Genomic DNA, 12607 nt, shown 5'->3' with positions numbered 1-12607 from the left:
CTTCTGGAAGTCTGAGGTAATGGTGGCGGGGATGGCATGTCTTAGTCCCATAGTGCCCATGGCGTTTTGGTAGTGGTCCATGAATTAACAATCATCCTCCCTCCTAGCTCTTTGAAGATCTAAATGGTTCAAATACTATCCTTAGTATTATCTCTTGCTAAGGGAAGGAAACCCACATCTATTATGTATCAACGTTGTATGTATTAATGCCATTTGCTAATCACAAATACCAACTATTTAGTACCTGGCCTGAAGAGCAGGCACCACCTGAGCAGATTTGTCTAGGATATGTCCCTACACACTAGGCCTCTGGACCGGCTGCAAGTGCAAATTATTCAGATACATAGAAATGAATACAAATGACACACATCTGAATCAGAGGTAACAGCGAGGCGCTGGAGGAGCAAAGTGTGTTGTTCGGCTCCAGGAGAAAGGATTTGTGTCATCAGGGTGGTTTCATGTGGATTGCATCATTCTTTCTTTCGCTAAGATGACTTGGTCAACAAAACAGTTTTCTCAGCTACTAAACAGGAAAACATACTCCAAACAGTAGCTTTAAGGATAAGCTAAAGTTGTTTTCTCTTACCAGCTGATATTTACACGTACCATCTTTAAAAAGGTTGCTGGTAAATGTAAGTGACTCTTACGTACTCAAGTAAAATCCAAGACACTGACATTGTGCATAAGTAGGAAGGGCACAGCAATGCCTGAATCAGGCATTGCATTTTATCAGCAACAGATACAAAGCAAGAAGAGAAAAAAATGCCAAAGGATTTAATGACGAGTTCCAAATGTCTCGTTTACCTGTATCACATCTAAAATGGAACTGCTTTAACTAACTGTACAACTTCCCTTGAAAAACAACCCATGTTCATTTTTATTATACGGAACTGCACACGACCAGGGATCTTCTGCCGAGGAAAGGGGATCACTACATTTTCATTTTCCTATGTGTCATGTACATTAAACAGATGAGTTCACCTCCAAACACAAAGAGCTGTGAGTTTAGTGAAAAGGGAACAGCCACCCTGCTTCTGCTTTGCTTGACACGGGTGCAACTCCTAGCAAACTCCTGATCCTGAGTCACCCCAAATCTGAGGTGTGGAAAGCTGAGACACACACAGCTCAATACGAAAAGCCTGCTCAGCCTCTATTTTCTTAGTCTGTCAAAAGGGAACACCACAATGTGCCTGTTGATTCACACTGATGGTGCGAGGAGCAACTAGAACATTGAAATTAAATACCCCCAGCCATCTCGAAGATGCTCTCTGAACTTCTGCATTAATACAACTTACGTCAAATACCTGGCAGTGTTGCTAATGGAAAGGCGGTAAGCAGTCCTTCTCCTAACCTCTCAGTCTTTCCTCACCCTGTCTTGGACTGAACCCAGACCACCCCAGTGACACTACCAATAAGGTTACACTCCCAGCGCCACCAAGGCCATATTTCTAAGTGAGAGAAAATTAAGGAGAAATAGCTTTTTAAAAACTCTCCTCTCAATTTACTCATTTACAAGAAAAAGGAAGCATTTCTAATACGAGAACCATGTTTTTACATGTCTCTAAGCCAACATGTTAGATGAGGTTTACCAACAATGATGGAATAAGGGCCAGCTTTATTGGTTAATCAGAACCTATGTGGTGTGGTTGTAAGTTCAACCTGCCCTGGGTAACATTAATATTAAATAAAACATGATCATAAAAACCCGATTTTTATGAAGAGCTGGGCTTTAAATCACAATCTCAAAAGTGAGACAAAAATCCTATGTAAATAAGCAACCACATCCTTACCATGAGAACTGAAAAACCCAAGTCTTTAATTTATAAAGCTTCATATTAAATATGGTATTTGAACATCATGTGAGCAGAGTAGAGCTATCTTTTGATATACACAGATGCCTCAGTCCAGAACACCCCATGATGTCCTAACCCTAGAAATCCTTTACATAAAACAGAATTTACAGATAACTTTCATCCCTTCTTACAAGGTAAATGTTAAACAATTAGTTGTTACATTGTCTAGGAAGTAAGGATTGAAATAAAAAGTCCACATGTACACGATACAACAATTTAACCCCAAAAGCAGGCTAAACCTGACAATGTGGAACTTGTGGATCAGCAGGGTCCACTGGCCTTTCCCTAGCTTTCCTCATGCACGTTTATACTGTTGTTCTGGCTAAGTTTTCACCTGTACCACAGAAATGCATGGCTGTCACTGTGATGGAAATCAGAGCAGACATTTTCTAAACTCTGTACTCCCCTTATATCAATACAAGCTGAAGATTTAACACTTGAGTGCTAAGTACTTCAGCAACAATAACCAATGCCAAGAGCTCAAAGTACACACAGCACAGTCGACAGAAGAGTAGGAAAAGCTGTTATATTTGAATGTTCTTTAGGACGTAGGAAAAACTGTTATGTCTGAATGTTTTTTAAACTCTGCAAAGTGAATTTCAGAGGGATATATGCTATGTTGTTTAATTACTGGAATCTTCAAACTTCAGGGTGAAGCATCATACAGCTCGTTCACATACAGGTATGTGGTGTATTGTAGAGCTAAAACTGTATTATTAAGAAAACCCGAGGAGGAATTCAGTTGCAAAAGGTCCACAGTCCATCAGGGTCTTTACCCAAAACATGCAACAGCTCCACTTCATACTTCTTTTGGACAGTAACTGCTAAAATTTCTGCAGGAGTCAAGTACTGTACAGTCTTTAAGGATTTGATTAATCAACACAAATGTCACCTCAAATGGAGCAGACTCGACCTCCAGACCGATGCGGGCAGTAAAGTGATTACCATATGCTTGCCCCTTTCGAAGTGGGATCTAGAACTCACCACCCATGGGATTCTGGTTTAACTCTCTAATTTTAGAAGTAGGGTGCTGTTATGGCTTTCATTTACAACCAGGACAGAGAATTTGGGGATTCAAATAACCATCTGGAAAAATGTCTGTTGTTAAAAAAAAAAAAGTTGACATTTATATTTTCAGTGTTCCAGAAAAAAAAAATGTAAAGCCATCCAACAGCTGTCTTGTTAAATGGAACTGACTAAAATCTCAAAGTTTTTCTGTAGTCAATGTCTACGAACACCTAAAACATTCTTAGTATGTTTAAAATAAACATATTTAAGATAGTAACTGTTCTGATATAGGCAGAGCAAAACATTCACGAGGAAAATCCTTTGCAAAGAGGTAGTATAAAGTCAGCCAGGTGAAAAATCAATTAATCACACGGATTTTTGTACCTGCAGGAAAAGGCTAAACTATTTTCTGTTCATTCTGAAAGAACCAAGTCTCTCTCAAAAATCAAAAAAAAAAAAAAATCACTATCTACAAATTCAGAAACACCATGGCAGAGGTCACATTTTCCCAGGAAAGTTTATTTAAGGAGGGGGGCGAGAATGACTACAATTATATCAGAGGTTTTCCTTGTAAAAGACCAGACTAACAGACCAGGTGTTGAGCAATGCCTCTACGCCACTGTCAACATCCTAGTCCCAATGAACCCTGCTCTGCTCAAAGTGACAGCTCCAGGTGTGTCAACTGCAACCCCCAGAGCGTCCCTGAGTCTGGACACACATCCCCTCCGTGAGGACCGAGGAATCCCGGTGGGTCTAAGCCAGCTGTCTGGAATCCCTCCCCATCAGTTCATTCCTCATTCGTCACAAGTCACCTAAAGTTTGCTGCGTGGGAGACGTGTGGGCAGGGTGATCAGCCTTGCCTCACGTCCAGCTTCCTAAGCATCCTCTTTGGCCCGGGATAACCGAAGCCCAAAGCAAGAGCGAGTGACAGACAGGGCGAGGTGTGGCCAGAGACCACCAAGCCCCTCGGCCCTGTCTCCACCGCGGTTGGGGGGCGGTGGCTCGGGGCCTGCTGCCCGAGGCCCGATACTGACCCGAGGACGCGGCCGCCGAGCTCAGGAGCACCGTGCAGAGCAGCAGCGTCAGCCCGAAGCGGACCCGCATTCTGTTCTCCGAGGTCGAGAGCCGTCGCGGTCGCCGCGACCAAATAAGCCGCTGCCACCGCCTCACCGCCGCCTCGCAGCCGCTCTTCCTGCTCAGGTTCCTTCTTCTCCCCTTCCCAGGCCACCCTGGCCCAGCGCGCAGCCAATCCCCAGCTGCCGCTCCGACCTCCTTGTCCAATGATCGTGCTCGCCCCGCCCTATTCATAGGCACGTCCCCTATGTCATCCCTTAGCCAATCATTGTGCATGATTTTCACATCAGCTTTCCCGGTTGGACCACGGCCTCACCGACATGGCCCCAGCTAATTGGTAGCGCCTGAACCAGCGCGTTAGGCAAGGACTCGGATGGAAATGTCCTCACCTAGGACTACAACACCCACAATGCACTTCATTAGAGTCTCTCGGCTGATGCTCTTGGGAGATGTAGTCCAGAATAACGCAAGCGTACCGCCTGCAGGTGACAGAGAAAGTAAGCAGGAGGAATTGGGTTAGATACTCACGGCTTGGCTTCACGGCACTCTTGGCGTTTGAACCAGAGCAAATATCAAGGAACAGATATTACATAGTTAAGAACTTATAAAGGCAGCTAAGGATTTCTTTGTAATTATTTTGAGAATTTGAATTGAACATGACGTGAGCACTGAGAAATATGCAACAGCTACATTAAAATCTTAAGTATTTTTAGAATTTAGTTTAAAAATACAGTCTTGTTTTTTTTTTTTTTTTTTAAAGCTTGGGCAAAGCAATACCTGTAGTTTAAAGGGCTAAAGGACAAAAAGTGCCATTCAGCTTTTCCCTAATAAAACAAAGGGAAAGAAATTTCCCCCAGTGAAGATGGGTTCAACTCCTGTGTTTATTTTTGCTAGTCACCTGGTAAAAGTGCCAACAGCGCTCCAAAACCTCTTCCAACACTTGTCCTCATTGTTCTCTAGGGAAATACAGCAATGTTCTCTTCTTCCTTGACCAGAGATGGGGTTAGATGATTGTGGGGAGACAGAGGCGAGAGCCAAGGCTCTCAGACATGGAGATAGTTATATAGGAAGTAAGGAGACAGCGCAAGATCCCTTTGAGCAGCAGGGCAGCATCTTGGTGCAATCTTCTTAATCCAAGTGGGTCGTTCTGCTAAGGCTTATTTCCCAGCACCAGCCCAACTGGGTTCTAAGGCCAGGAACTCACCTGGGGTTTGGATAAAGTCTCAGTGCTTTGATGTCTTTGAACAGTTGCTTTCCATTTTCTTTGATCATCCTTATTTTTAGGGAAATGGTAACAATTAGCTGTTGCTCATTGGCATCGGAGGGGATGAGGAAAAGAAATCTTACAAATTCTCGTGTGTGTGTGTGTGTGTGTGTGTGTGTGTGTGTGTACATGTGTATTTGAAGGACAGAGGTTGATGTCAGGTATCTTTCTCAATTGATCTCCACTTTGGTTTTTGAGACAGGGTCTCTTGTAGGTTCAGCTAGACTATTTTGACCTGAAGTCCCAAGGACCTCCTGTCTCCTCCTCCATAGGAATGTGAAAGCATGGGTTCTGCAGGTTGGAGCTAAGCTTCTCAATAGTAGGCTCAGGGTGTCCATACATTCGGAAATGAGCTCAAGCTGAACTATAAGAGGACTTCTGGCAGTTAGTTAAAACCGAGCATTCTTCTGGACATGCATACAGGCAAAACCCCAATGTACACAAAATAAAACTAAATAGTTAAAAATAGTTCTTCAGGAACTTATGAAAATGGTTTCCATCTGCCAAAAAAGAGTTATTTTGCTTACCTCTGGCAGAAGGGACCCACGACTCTCCAGTGATGTGTACCTGTGGCTGCATATCAAAGCCCACATCAGCCTCCAGGCCCCCTTAGTCACTGTTCACAAGGGCTTTTTATGCATTTCAGAGCCCCCATGCCAGTCTCCTGGCCCCTGCCCATCTACCCACCCTCCCTATAACCTGCTGCTACTCTCTAGAGTCCTGGATTTCTGCGATGACTCTCACTTCTCTTCTCTCACCCTTGTTATCTGTGCTTTTTCTCTGAGTTTGGCCATGTCAGCTTTCTTTTTTCTCTTCCCTGGACTCTTCCAGATGCGTCTGGCTGTTTTCCCTCTCATATATACAATAAAAAGCTATAATGGAGTGGTCCTCTTGGCAGTTTCTTTACTAATGATCACTCATGCTTGTAGAGCAAGCTCTTCACCAACTGTCCTGGTTTGATTTCTTTCTTTTTTCTTTTTTGTCAACTAAACAGAAGTAAGGATAATGTGGAAAGTGAGAACTTCAGCTGAGAAAATGACTATTAGATTGGATCCCAGGAAAGTCTGTGGGGGGCATTTTCTTCATTAACAACTGATGTGAGAGGGTTCAGGCCACTGTGGGTAGTGTCATCCCTGAGCAGGAGGTCCTGGTCTGTGTGAAAAAGCAGGCTAAGCAAGCCATGGAGAGCAAGCTAGTAAGCAGCATCCCTCCATGGTCTCTGCTGCAGTTCCTGCCTCCAGGTTCCCGCCTTGGCCTCCTTCATATAGACTGTAACTAGTAAGCCAAATGAACCCTTCCCTTCCCAAGTTGCTTTTGGTTATGGGCTTTTATCACAGTAATAGAAAGCGAACAAAGACACAGGCTGAGTCATCTCCCCAGTTTGTTTATTACCCCCTCCCCCAACAGAGTTTCATATCCTAGCCAAGGCTGGCCTGGAATTCACTATGTAGCCTAGACTGGCCTTGAATCTAATGTCAGTACTCTTGCCATGCTGTGATTATGGGCATTGGCCAGTTCAGCTTCAAGTTCTATTTTTTGTTTTGTTTTGTTTTTTTTTCTAGACAGGGGTTCTCTGGGTAACAGTCTTGGCTGGCTTGGAACTCACTTTTGTAGACCAGGCTGGCCTCAAAACCACAGAGATCCACCTGCCTCCGCCTCCTAAGTGTTGGGATTAAAGGTGTGCACCACCACCACCCGGCCCAAGTTCTTATTTTTATTGCCTCCTTGGCGCTTATCTTCATTTCTGTCATGAACAACGTTTCCTCAGACTTCCACTGTGTGGCATAGCTTTTGCCAACTTGACACAAGCTAAAGTCGTTTGAGAGGAGGGACCCTCAAGAAAGTGCCTCCATAAGATCAGGTTGAGGGCGAGCCTGTAGGATATTTTCTTAATTGATGAGTGATGGGGAAAGGTCCAGCCCATTGTGGGTGGTGTCACCCCTAGACTGGTGATTCTAGGTTTTATTTTATTTATTTATTTTTTTAATATTTATTTATTATTTATTATGTATACAGTATTCTTTCTGTGTGTATGCTTGCAGGCCAGAAGAGGGGACCAGACCTCTTTACAGATGGTTGTGAGCCACCATGTGGTTGCTGGGAATTGAACTCAGGACCTTTGAAAGAACAGGCAATGCTCTTAACCACTGAGCCATCTCTCCAGCCCCCAATTCTAGGTTTTATAAGAAAGCAGGCTGTACCCTTTTATGCCCTCTGTAATAGTTCCTGCCTCTAGGTTCCTGTCTTGACCTCCTTCATTGATGAACATCGATATGGAAGTGTAAGCCAGATAAACCCTTTCCTCCCCATTTTCTTTTTGGTCACAGTATTTCATTTAAGCAACAGAAACCCCAGCTAAGACATCCACTGTTTTGAAATCAGAGAGTAGAATATGGTTTATTTTCCTACCTTTTATCCTACCTATTATCATGTCTTATCCTTTTTAACCATGTAATTGTTGTTTTTAATTTACTTTTATTTTTAATTAACTTATCAAGCAGCAGCTTCCCTTATGGCATTTAATTATTTTACTTTATACTGTATTAATACTTCATATTACTTTATATGACATATTACTCGCAGTGCGGCATAACTCATCTCTCTCAGTAGACACTCCCTTATTGGCCCTCATCTTCTCTTCCCTGGAGATGCACCTGTATCCTAGTAGCTCTGCCTCCCAATGCCAGTCTCCCTTTGCTCTCACCGGAGCCACATACAGTGAGGGCTTGAAATTCTTTACTAGTCTCTATTTTAGTAAAATCAAAAAATATTTCAGGTTTTCTTTACTTATAGGAATCTGTGTTCAAAGTTCCTTTCTGGGGAAAAACTTCTCGTGCACACAGGAAACAGTGGTTATCTGACAAGACTGGGGAGGGCTCACTGTTGAGCGAGAGCCCAGCCTTTTTTCATTTCTTGTTTTTACCGAGTGCTTCGCGCAGTTAGAGCCCTGGCTGGTTTCTGCGCAGGTGGAGTTCTACTTCTTTTTATCTGTGTGGCAGGTTTCTACCTTAATACAATCTTCCGCTCCTTTGGGGCCGTCGTTTGTTTTCTTCCCAGTGACCTTTACTTGCCCCCCCTTAGCATCCTTCCCGATTTGACTTGCATTTCTTTTTAATTGAGATTTTCACGACTAGCTCTATCTTGATTACTCCTTATTTCTCAAAATATCTCCCAGATGTTTTTAGTCTGGCCTTTCCAATGGACTTAAATCCATCTTTTGCATGATTTCTTGTATGGGTATCGCCATCAACTAACGCTAGATAATTGTTGCTGATTGTTATATGAACTTTTCTTGTCTGATGTACAGTTCCCAAATTCAGGGAGAAAGCGTTTTATATACTGTGGTGTGTTTAGCAAATGTTACTGTTTCTTACAGATTGTTTGCAAGGGGTGGGAACTTATTTTAGTCCCTTCATTTGGAAAGGTCTAGAGTTGGTAGAGCTTTTACCATTAGCCCGCAATCAGTAACTGACATGCCTTGAAAATACTAATGGGACCTTGACTTTCTGGGGAAACTTGACATTTTCAAAGTAGGGTCAGGACTGTGGGAAATCAGATTTATTTGGTCAGCCTGCTGCCTTGAATGATGTTTAGTTGGGGGTGGGCAATCTGTGAATTGTCCGGGGCCCTATCCAGTCTGAGCACATGCTCCTTCAGGTTCTCTGCCAGCATCTCCAGTTAAGGTTATGTACTTCCTCTGCTTGCACGTGATATTAATGCTATTATTTGTTAGTCCACAGTATTTGCTCAGCTGTCTCTGTTCTGTCTCCTATGACTTTTCTAAGTCACTGTTGTAGATTGCGAAGTTTCAGAAAACCTGTTTGCTCTTTATTGCAATACAACACAGTGCCCGTGAGAGGGCGATAGGAAGGGCTTATATGTGGCTAACCTCCTGAAAGGGCTTCAATACATCAATCCAGTTTACTTTTTACCTAGGTATGGTGGGGGAACGCCTGGGTTTATCCTAAGAGTGGAGTGGCTGTCACCAGCTCTTAGACGGTTATATCCTTTCCTATGCTAAGGGATCGGTTTGAGTTGGTAATATGCACAGGTTGCTAGCATTTGTATTGCGATGTCTGCCAAGGAAGGATTAAGTAGAGAGAAACAGGATATCTTCTCAGAGCTTAGAAAACAATGTGCTTTCTTTGATGTAGTTGAGGCAAATGAAGTCATTTCTCTTGTGTTTGTTTTTCATGCATAAATAAAACATAAATCCTTTAACTAGTAGCCAGATAAAGGACACACCATGGTCTTCATTTACATTCTATGCTATTTATTAACTTAGATGAACAGTGACTTTTCACCTCATCATATCCCTCCTAACTTCGGGACAGCATCTGGAAGGCGCGTCCTAAGTAATCCAAATAAATGACCTTCAGATGTTCACATTCTAGGATTACAAGTTAAGGACGTCAAGTTCTAAGTGTAGACCGTAGATTGTGGAGGTATGGTCCTACCAGTTCCTAACTTTGAAGCTGACTGAAGGTGAGAGGGTGGGCAGGCCCTTAGGCTGTGTTCCAAGCTCTGTCCTGAAGTAGTGTTTACTTCCTGGGTTGTTTTCTCACAGGGTATGATCAGTCTTATCTGATAAAGGAAAAAGCCAGGAAGCTTTTATATCCTGACTAACTGGATAGGCATCTTTGGGTATAATCTTTGTGTAGATTTATTAACTCCTAGTTCTGAGAGAGAGAGAGAGAGAAAGAGAGAGAGAGAGAGAGAGAGAGAGAGAGAGAGGAGAAGACTTGGTCAAAACTAACTTGAAGTAAGAGTGGATTTGGTGATATTATGAGGAGACAGAAACCTGGAGTCCCCATTAAATTCAGATACATAACCCTGGAGCATATGGCAAAATATTTAATCAGTGAATTTTGCATTTACAACATTATATTCATATGAAAATGCCTTCCTTCCTTCTTTTTCTTCCCACTTCCCTTCCAACCCTGTCATAAACAGGGTCTATTCTTGCAGGTTCTTGGTCTTGTAGAGGCAATGATCTGTAAATGTGTATGGGAATGCAAGGGTGATTTATTAGAGTTAGGGAGAGAAAATAACAGGACAGGCAAACCGGGAATGCCTGCAACTCCTGGGCCAAGGGAGATGGGAAGAAGAGTGAGAAGGAAAAGGAAGTGTGTTCTGTGTTGGAAGGCTTAGCAGTGGAGGTGTGTGCGCAGCTGCCGTGTGTGTGTGTGTGTGTGTGTGTGTGTGTGTGTGTGTGCACTGATGCAAATAATCCCAATCAGACCAAATCAAACCGAATTAAAAGATATCCAGGTTTAATTGGATGTCTGCACTCTCGGGTGGTCTTCGGAAACCATGAAGGAGGGGAGGAAAGCCAACATGACCACCAGAGAGGAAGAGGGGAGACTACGCATTTATTCTCTGGGGGGAAGTTAAAGTAGTTTGTGGGAGAGGCCTTGACTTTTTCTGGGGAGGGGTCATCGTTTGGTGGGTTTTCTCGGAGGTGGAGTTTGGACTGAGGAAACTCCCAGGGGAGGGAGCCTGAAATGGAGTTTTCTGCCCAGCATTCCAAAGATGGGTGCCAGGGGGCTGGGATGAAACCCCTGACTAAATAATTATATTTCTAGCTTTGGACTGGATTTCTTTAAGTTGCAAAACTATTTTCTCCTTCACATAGGAGGTCCTAATTTTGTCTGACTTACATCCAAAGGGTGTTACTGACCATATGATATATAAAGGGGGTTACTGATTTTTACCCAAGCTACTTGTAGCAGAGGATGCAGACAGTTTAGATGGTACCTAGGAGACAGGGTCTTACTTCCACAATGCCCACAGTCAATGCCCTTTAACCAAAGGTCACCAAGAAAATATCTACAATTGAACAAATTGTCTTTATTATTTATTGCAGTGTGGGAGGGCATACAACGTATGGTGTCTTGTAACGTTTTTATTGCTGTGAAGAGAATCATGACCAATGTAACTTATGAAAGAAAACATTTAACTGGAGATTTTCTTATAGTTTCAGAGGGTGATCCCGTGACTGTCAGATCCACAAGTATGAGGGAGGTGGGGGGAAGGGGAAGACAGGGAGAGAGAAAAAGAGGGAGAGGGGAGAGGATACTACCAAACTCTGGCTTGGTGTACTCATTCATTTATTGGGGTTGCTTAAAAAAGTAAAGATTACAGAGATGGCTGCATTACCCAAAGCCCACCCCAGCATCGGAGATGGCTCATGAACACTGTAAACCTGTAGTTCACTGCCTTACTTGCAGTCACCTGTACAGGTTGGAGAGTATCACCTCTTCCAGGTGGCTCACCTGGTCTGAACCTCTTCCAGGTAGCTCTGGTCATTGCTTCTTCCAGGCAGATTGGCTGGTCTAAGTCTTTCCCAGACAACTATGTTTGTTTGGGACTGTCTCCCAGCAGCCCTTCCTGTTGTGACTTTGGCCAGGAATTTTCTCAGTTGTTTACTGCCTGAGTTTTATGGATCTTCCTGGTAGGATTGGGAGGGTTCCCCTCTCTTTAGAACATCCCAGCTCTTAAGGAGCTTCCCTCCTACATAGAAAATTTTATTTAGATTTCTAGGTTTTTTTTTTTTTTTTTTTTTTTTGGTTTTTGAGACAGGGTTTCTCTGTAGTTTTGGGGCCTGTACTGGAACTTGGTCTCGGAGACCAGGCTGGCCTCGAACTCACAGAGATCCGCCTGCCTCTGCCTGAGATTAAAGGCGTGTGCCACCACTGCCTGGCTGAAAATTTTATTTAGAAAGAAATTGCCACACAATACCCACCTATGTCTTGTGTTCCTGTAATATGACTTATGTCTTAATTCAAGAGGACATGGCCTCTTTGTGATTGCCAGGCCAGCTTCTGAATGTCAGGGACTGCTCTTTGTTTTTTCTTTGGCCCCTATCCTGTGGTACGCCCAGATCATGATGCTGGGAATTCAGCAGTGCATAAAATAGATAAAACCCATGGAGTTGATATGCAAATGAAGGAGACATCAGGAATAAGTAAATAAGTAAATAAGAACTTGTTAGAAGGTGCTGAGTACTATGGAAAAACCAATACAGTAGGGAAAGGAATACTGGGAAGGAAGGCAATTAAGTTTGAAGTGAGAAGGTCAAGGTAAACACCCCAATTTTTTTTTTTTTGGAGAAAAGATGTAGCAGTGATGAGGGAATAAGGCATGGAGATAGAAGAGAGTGCAAGGCTTCCCAGGTGTAGAAGTCAGTGCACATTGGTTGCAGGAAATGAGGGAGAATAGCAAGGCATGATGTTCAGGAAGGGACTGGAGGATAGGTGGGGTAGGAATTTTGTCCAATAATAAGATGGCAGGTAGAATGCTGCTTTTGATAACTTTGAGAGTGGCAATCTCCAGATGTGGCTTGGCCCAGAGATCTTCCATCTCCTGAACAGGAATGGCCATCTTTATTACCTTTGCTAGTTTATTG

At 43.2% G+C, this 12607-nt stretch overlaps 1 protein-coding gene across 1 annotated transcript in view; it reads right to left on the bottom strand.

Annotated features, from left to right (window-relative positions):
• The window catches only part of Sel1l (SEL1L adaptor subunit of ERAD E3 ubiquitin ligase), a 44579-nt gene extending 40501 nt beyond the window's left edge, over positions 1-4078 (bottom strand). Inside the window, exon 1 of the mRNA XM_041658201.1 lies at positions 3896-4078. Within this exon, the coding sequence (XP_041514135.1) occupies positions 3896-3965 (70 nt within the window). The 5' untranslated portion in view covers positions 3966-4078. The remainder of the gene's footprint in view (positions 1-3895) is intronic.
• Between the last annotated feature and the right edge of the window lie 8529 nt (positions 4079-12607).

This window comes from Microtus oregoni, unplaced genomic scaffold (genome assembly GCF_018167655.1).
Source record: "Microtus oregoni isolate MIOR12 unplaced genomic scaffold, Mior012 000009F_ref0000495, whole genome shotgun sequence".
Lineage (NCBI taxonomy): Eukaryota > Metazoa > Chordata > Mammalia > Rodentia > Cricetidae > Microtus > Microtus oregoni.
The sequence above is the reverse complement of the archived record's forward strand: the minus strand, read 5'-3'. Positions and strand labels throughout refer to the sequence as shown.